At 55.5% G+C, this 6,790-nt stretch overlaps 1 protein-coding gene across 2 annotated transcripts; it reads right to left on the bottom strand.

Moving 5' to 3' along the window:
• LOC136549462 (probable serine/threonine-protein kinase WNK3) lies at nt 1-2,979 on the bottom strand. 2 transcript variants are annotated; one of them, XM_066540751.1, is made up of 5 exons: nt 2,638-2,979; nt 2,449-2,486; nt 1,674-2,319; nt 1,109-1,580; nt 1-967 (listed from the first exon to the last, which is right to left on the bottom strand). In XM_066540751.1, exons 1-5 carry the CDS (start codon nt 2,743-2,745, stop codon nt 438-440), a joined length of 1,794 nt encoding a protein of 597 aa, XP_066396848.1. In that variant the 5' UTR covers nt 2,746-2,979; the 3' UTR covers nt 1-437. The 2 variants fall into 2 exon arrangements, with proteins under 2 accessions (XP_066396848.1, XP_066396849.1); XM_066540752.1 differs by having other exon boundaries at nt 2,633-2,978.
• Between the last annotated feature and the right edge of the window lie 3,811 nt (nt 2,980-6,790).

Consider the following 6,790-nt stretch of genomic DNA (forward strand, 5'->3'; position numbering starts at 1 on the left):
TTAGTGAAGCACCTGCCTGTTAAAATAAACTTCAAACCATGCCCATCCTAACCACTGTACTCAACCAAAGCTACAAAAGTTCTTACAAGCAGCGGATTTCAGATTTGCCTAGCAAATTTGCCTTTGAAACAGGAGAACCAAACAGAACCAGTTTAGGAACTGTAGATTTACGCGGTCCAAAGGGCACATCAAACATCAACACCTTTGCTCATCAGTACAGAACTTGCTCTTGCAAGGTGTCGGTGAGCAATACAGCTCTGTGCCTCTGTCACAGTAACTTTGGTTTGCTAACTGCTGGTGAAGATCTCCCTGATCATGGTGGCGGCACCGACACGCGCAATTTTGCTTGTCAGCAAGCAGATCGGTGCTCTGATCCCATGCCGACACGCGAAAGGTTGCTGTTTCTATCGATCATGGTGGCTGGATCTTTGCTGTGATCAAGGCTGGTCTAAACGTTCAGTATCAGTAGTGCCATCCTGCTCAACGCCATGGATGTCCTCGAGCTTACTGTCTCTGTCTCCGTCTCCTGCACAGTGCTCAGCCTGGCCGCCTCCATCGTCGGAGCTGCAGCCAGAGCCCTGGAACCGGACCTGCTCTTCGTCGGCCTGGAACGTGATCTCCTCGAACCGGCCGTGCATCTCCGCGCACCGGCAGCCACGCCGCGCCGCCGACATGTAGTCATCCAGTGACCCGCCCGAGGACGCGCTGGACCGGCAGTTCTTGCAACGGTCAGCAGCGCCTAACGTGTCCGGAGTACCGTCGCCGCCGCCGTCATAATCGTCGTCGTCGTGCATGCCAGGGCCCGGCCTCCAGTGCGGCAGCAGCGCGGCGACCGCGCCGTCGATCATCTCGGCGATGTGGGTTACCTCGTGGTCGGTGATGTCCAGCTCCGCCACCATCTCGGTGGCCACGCTCAGCGCCGTGTCCGCGTCCGCGTCGAACGGGAAGTAGATGTTCCGGACCCTCCCTGTACGTGGTACCACAAGAAATTGAAATTCCATACAACACACTTGTATAATAATGAACAAACAAGAAAATTAAGGTCTCGCGTTGAAAACAAGATCCTAAAAATTTCAACTTTCAATGCTCAGAGATGGAGTGTCATCACCTGTGCCATCTTTGTCGGCGATGCGCAGCCGGAGGAAGATGCTTCCGTCCTCCATCCGCTTGCTCTTGATGGTGATGTCGACGCCAGCGACGTGCAGCTCGTCGTCCTCGTGCTCGTTGAACAGCTGGTCGATGCCTTGGAACATGCTGCCATCGTCGTCGTCGTCCTCAGAGTCGTCCTCCCATCTGTCGCCGCCGACGCCATTGGACACCACACCGTTGCTCGCCGTGGAGCCGTTGCTGCCGGCGTTGTGGTGGTGGTCCAGGCACGCCGGCTGGTGCAGGTAGTTGTACATGGTGCTGTAGTCCGCGTCGTCGTCTCCGTACCAGAGGCCGTCGTCCTCCAGCTGCAGGAACGGGTCGTCTAGCAGCTCCGCCGCGCTCGGCCGCCGCGACGCCGGCGCCAGGCACTTGTCGATGAACCGCCTCACCTCGGGGTCCTTCACCTTGTACAGAGCCGCCGGCTTGATCCCCTGACCGATCAGAGACGCCGGCCGGCCACCATGATCAATCCATCGATGAAAAAAAGGGAAAAACAAATGGAAATGATGAAGCAAATTTCTTACTGAGGTGACTTTCTTGTAGATGTGCACGGGGTGGACGCACTCGCTGTAGGGGTACTCGAGCGTGACCATCTCGAGGACGCACATGCCGAAGGAGTAGACGTCGGCGCGCTCGTCGTAGTCCTCCGCGTACACCTCGGGCGCCATGAACTCCGGCGTGCCCACCACGCACCGCGCCGGGTCGCCGCGGCCGCGGCGCCGGACCACGGCGGCGAGGCCGAGGTCGCCGATCTTGACCTGGCCCTGGCTGCCGTTGACGAAGATGTTGTCGCACTTGAGGTCGCGGTGGATGATGCCGCGCGCGTGGAGGTAGGCGAGGCCCTCGAGGATCTGGTGGCACCAGCGCCTGACCGCGGCGGCGCTGGCCCGCGGGTGCCGCCGCCGGTACTGCCGCAGCGTGCCAGAGGTGAAGAGCTCCGTGACGAAGTTGATGGCGGCGCGGCGGGGGCGGGGCGCGGCCGCGGTCGCTTCGGCGGCGGCGTCGACCCAGGAGGCGTGGAGGCGCATGACGGCGCGGTGGCGGAGCGACTTGAGCAGGTGGATCTCGCCGTACAGCCGCTCCAGCTCCCCCGGCCCGCGCAGGAAGTCGTGCAGCTGTACCTGGTTCCACGCCACCTCCATGCCCCGGTGCTCGTCGAAGGCACGGTACCTGGTCGGTCGCCATGGCATGGACGCACGCACGCACGAAGAAACAGCAATCAGTCCCACGAAGCTAGCAGTGATAGACGACGACGACGACGCTTGTTACGGCTAGGATGATGGCGATGATCGATCTTACACTGTCTTTGAGGATCCCTTGCCGAGAATCTCGTTGTACTGCAGTTGGTGGTCGGAACAGAGGAGGGGAAGAAGATTTGTTAGTACCACGATCGGGCCACGAGGTCCACGACAGCATGGCGAAAGAAGAAGATGGCCAAGGAAGAAGAAGAAGAAGAAGAGGAGCAGCGAGCGATATGATCGACCTTACCCTGCCATACCTCCCGGTAGGATCAACCTCGACGTAGCCCGGGTCCGGGAAGAGCTCCTCAGCAGCGCCGTCGCCATTGCTCCTCTGCACCTGCAGAGCTCCCATCATCCTCTTCCTTCCTCTGCTAGCTAGCAAGCAACCAGCGATGCATGCATGCGCCTCATCAACAAAGCCCCGCTCCTGGCTTAGGCTAGTATATTTCTTCTTGTTGTTGTGCCGTACAGGTACTGGCGGGACCGAAGGCGCGCGGAGGAAGAAGACGACGTGGCATAGACGAGACGAGACGAGGAGGACTGGAGGAGGCAGAGGCACACTCCCCTGTCGTCTCTGCCGCTAGGCTTTTAAATAAAATGTATGTATGTATGTATGTATCCCGGGACCCGGGTAGGGTAGTGACGAGGAGGAGCAGTGATCCGCGGTGATGGCGACGAGGAGACCCAACACGAAGCTTTGGCTGCCACCGCCGGTAAGGTGGTCGGCTCACGGCGTGGAATCCCGGAGCCGAGCCAAGAAGAATCTACTAGCTTGGATTGGTTCGATGGGGGTACGCAATTGTTTTTACTGAGATCGGGTGTAGATCTCCATGGTCAGCTAGCTGCTCTGCAGTCCACTAGTTTATTCATTCCATTTATCAATTTTACAAGTACGTTGTAGGTACCAAAACTAACCCGATGTATCGTACCGTGGCCTGGACGGTAGGATGGTACGCATACAATACATACGCTAGGTCGCTACCTGCCTGCAGGTATAAGATATATTGAGATGAGACAAGAGGAAGGAAACTAAAGCAAGGCGTGTGAGCGACAATGCACTGACAGTTCCTTTCGTTGCTTTGCCTGCGTAAAGGTGGGAATGGTCCGAAAACCAAACCAAACCATTTCATAATTAGACGTTAGGCCGTTAGCCCACCCTGCCCCACTCTATTTTTTTCCTTCTCCAAAACCAAGCTAAAACAAGACCATGCGCATAACTGAAACCAAACAATCCAAACCATTTTAACATAGCAGAAACCAGGCCATGCGCACAACTGAGCATGTAAATACGGCTTGCAAACTATACTCCGCTCGTTCGGCATTAAGCTTGAGTGCTTGACTAATGCAAAAGGCAGAGCGACTAATCCTGGAGGCACGTACAAGGAAGTTGCAAAAGTGCTAACAAGAAGGATGCTTAAAACGGTCCCTTTTTTTTTTTGACGCCAATAGGCAACGCCAGCTTCAGCGCCGCGGGCGACGTTCATTGCGGACGCCGAGGCGTTCAACTGTGCAGCATGGCTCGCCGGCCGGAGACGCGGCGCGAGAGCCTGTTCGCTTTGCTGAAAAGTTATGGCTAAAAATATTGTTCGCTGATTCGTTGGGAGAGAAAAAACACTGTTTATTCGTTGAAATAGTACGTCGAGGCATGGGCGCCGAGGCGTTCAACTGCGCAGCATGGCGGCCAGCGAGCTGCCCGAGATGTTGGTTCTCTGGTACTCGCACAGTGCTTGGTGAGCTACGTCGCCGGCAGGTTGGTTCGACGTGCCGAACCCAAACCCAAACCAAACCAGTCCACTTAAAATGCAAATCCAGACCAAACCAGCCTACCAAGCTTCTCAGCCCGTTCACCACCAAATCAAATCAGAACCAAACCGTGCAACCCAGTTTTGCACCAAACCGTTACCAGCTTTACCCTTGCGGGCCTCAAAACGACAGTATGCACGTACTTCATGGAGGCGAGCAATAGCATGCTGCATGTACGGATGCTGTTGTTTAAGCGAACTCTCTCTGGAAATATTTCGAACTCGAAAATTTTCATGCTTTTCATTCAAATTAATTTCCATACCACATTTCAGAGACGACATACTAATTTTACTTAACGACAATCAATCGGTTTTATACCACCAACAACCCGCCATCATAGGTAATACATGTTTTCATTTGTCAAAAACAAACATTGACTACAGGGCACAGATATATATTATTTTCTTCGATCAATGCATAGCATGTATGGACACTTGCAAAATAAAGCTACATTTTCTAGCCTTGTCCAGCCACAGAGAGATTGGATTTACCATCTCTTGCCAACTGAACGCTGGGGCAAACGAAATGCATGCCAGTCGTTATGACAGATTTCGCGGTGGATGAACCAGCACTTCTTTAGTAATAAGATGGCTTATTTGGATAAGATGGATTAGGTCCTCATGCATTTTGCATATATTTGTTTAACTTCATCCGAAAATAAATGCACAAATAAAAAATGAACCTTGTTGTCGGGTTCATAAACCTGGGGTCCCTCGGGGACCGGCTTCCACGCCAAGGCTCGGCCCAAAAGAACGGCCTTTTCTTCTTCTGGACCGGCCCAAGAGTCTGAACTCAACAGACCGGAGCACTCGCTTCAAGCCCTGGGCGCCATCGGCCCATCTTTCCGACCGGAGCACCTCATGCTCATGCCAACTCCGAATGGCCTCTTCGATCGGAGCGCTGGCTTCAGGCTCCGGCCGCCTTCACACGGCCTCCGCTCGGAAAGCCTGACCCGAGGACCGCCTCCAACCTCGACCCCGTGTCTCTGACCGGGGTTCATAGAAAACCCTGCTCATCGCTATTCTCCGACTGGCGCGCCAGAACCGACTGGGGACCATCTGACCGGGGACGCACGCTCGGAAAGAACCAGAAGGCGTGCGGAGAAAGGCAAGGCATGGCTCACAAGTCAAAACCACTGTACCAGGGACCATACCCTGCACGGAACAGTGCTCTGCAGCCACCCTGACACAAAGTATTGTAGGGGCCGCTAGAAACTCCCATATGGTAAGCCCCCTCCGCGTGTCTCTGGACACCGATTGCGGTATGGGCTCCAGGTTTGCCATACCGGGTGAACATAGCGCAGCTCCTCACATGCCACTAGGCATCCAGAAGTATTTTGCAGGTACCGGCGTCATCCTTCCTGAAGAAGATAGCTCGACCTTTCGTACACATCTGACATCCTACAGCGACATCGACAGTATTGGGGGGCGTCAACCATTATCCAGTTTACATCATCGTAGGCAGCAAGGCTTAGAAATATCTGTACTCTCCCTCCCTCACCTGTAAAGCCATCCCCTTCATCTATAAAAGGGGATGCGCTCCCTCCAAGGAGGGGAGATCGACTTCTTCAAGCTCAGACTCACTAGATCGACATCTACGCTCCCAACCGCAGGACCACCCAGTTTCGACCGCGACCCTTCCGGTCGGAGCCGACCGAACCTCTTGTACACCCCCTTCTTCCTCCTTCTCGTTTGTACCCCCACTACAGACTTTGAGCACCTGGGCTCAGGAATAAAGTCACCGACCGACCCCGACTAGACGTAGGGCACGTTGCCTGAACCAGTATAAATCCTGTGTCATTGAGTGCTAGGCCACCTCCGATCATAACGTACAGCAAAACTACAAATATTTACTAGTTGGTCACTTTCTGTACCGACAGTTGGCGCCGTCCGTAGGGAGGACGCTGTACGTTCAACACTTTTTTAGTAATCGGATGGCCCATTTCTCCGCCACCCCCGCCGCGGCGGGCTAGAGCGATACGATTCGTTTCGGCTCGCTGGAGTTTCCCGCACTCTCGCCCGTCGGGATGCGGGTTCCACCCGTCTTCGAGCCATTCCAGGTCTTTCGCTTCAGGAGCCTGGACTTCATCGCCGACCGGCTCGGCGTACTCCACCTTCGCGAGGAGGCTCGCGACCCAGCACCCGTCGGAGGGACGTCCTGCATCGACTTCGGGACGCGCGACTTCGACGGCGCAGCATCTGCGCTTCATTCAGAGCAAACTCTCTGCTCAAACCCCGCTGTGAGTAATATACATGCTGTTATTTACTTACTGCGCTCTATCTTCCGCCAAATACCCGGTGGGTTACCGTTGTCTCCATCGCAGCCGCCATACGGCCGGTTCCCCTATGGCCTTGCGTCTTCCGCGGACCATACGCCCGGGGACTCCAAAAGGTGCTGGCACCACACCCTCTCACGTCTGAGTTCGTGGGGATGGCGAGCTATGCTCCCACCTATTTCCTCGACATCATGGATGACGACGTCTGGAGTGATGGCTCCAGCATCGGCGACGTGGCGCCTAGCCACCCTTGGACCCGGGAGTACGCTGCGGCGGACACCCCGGAACAGCCGCTAGGGGTAACGAAGTCCTTTCGGACCCA

Source organism: Miscanthus floridulus, chromosome 4 (genome assembly GCF_019320115.1).
Source record: "Miscanthus floridulus cultivar M001 chromosome 4, ASM1932011v1, whole genome shotgun sequence".
Taxonomy (NCBI): Eukaryota; Viridiplantae; Streptophyta; class Magnoliopsida; order Poales; family Poaceae; genus Miscanthus; species Miscanthus floridulus.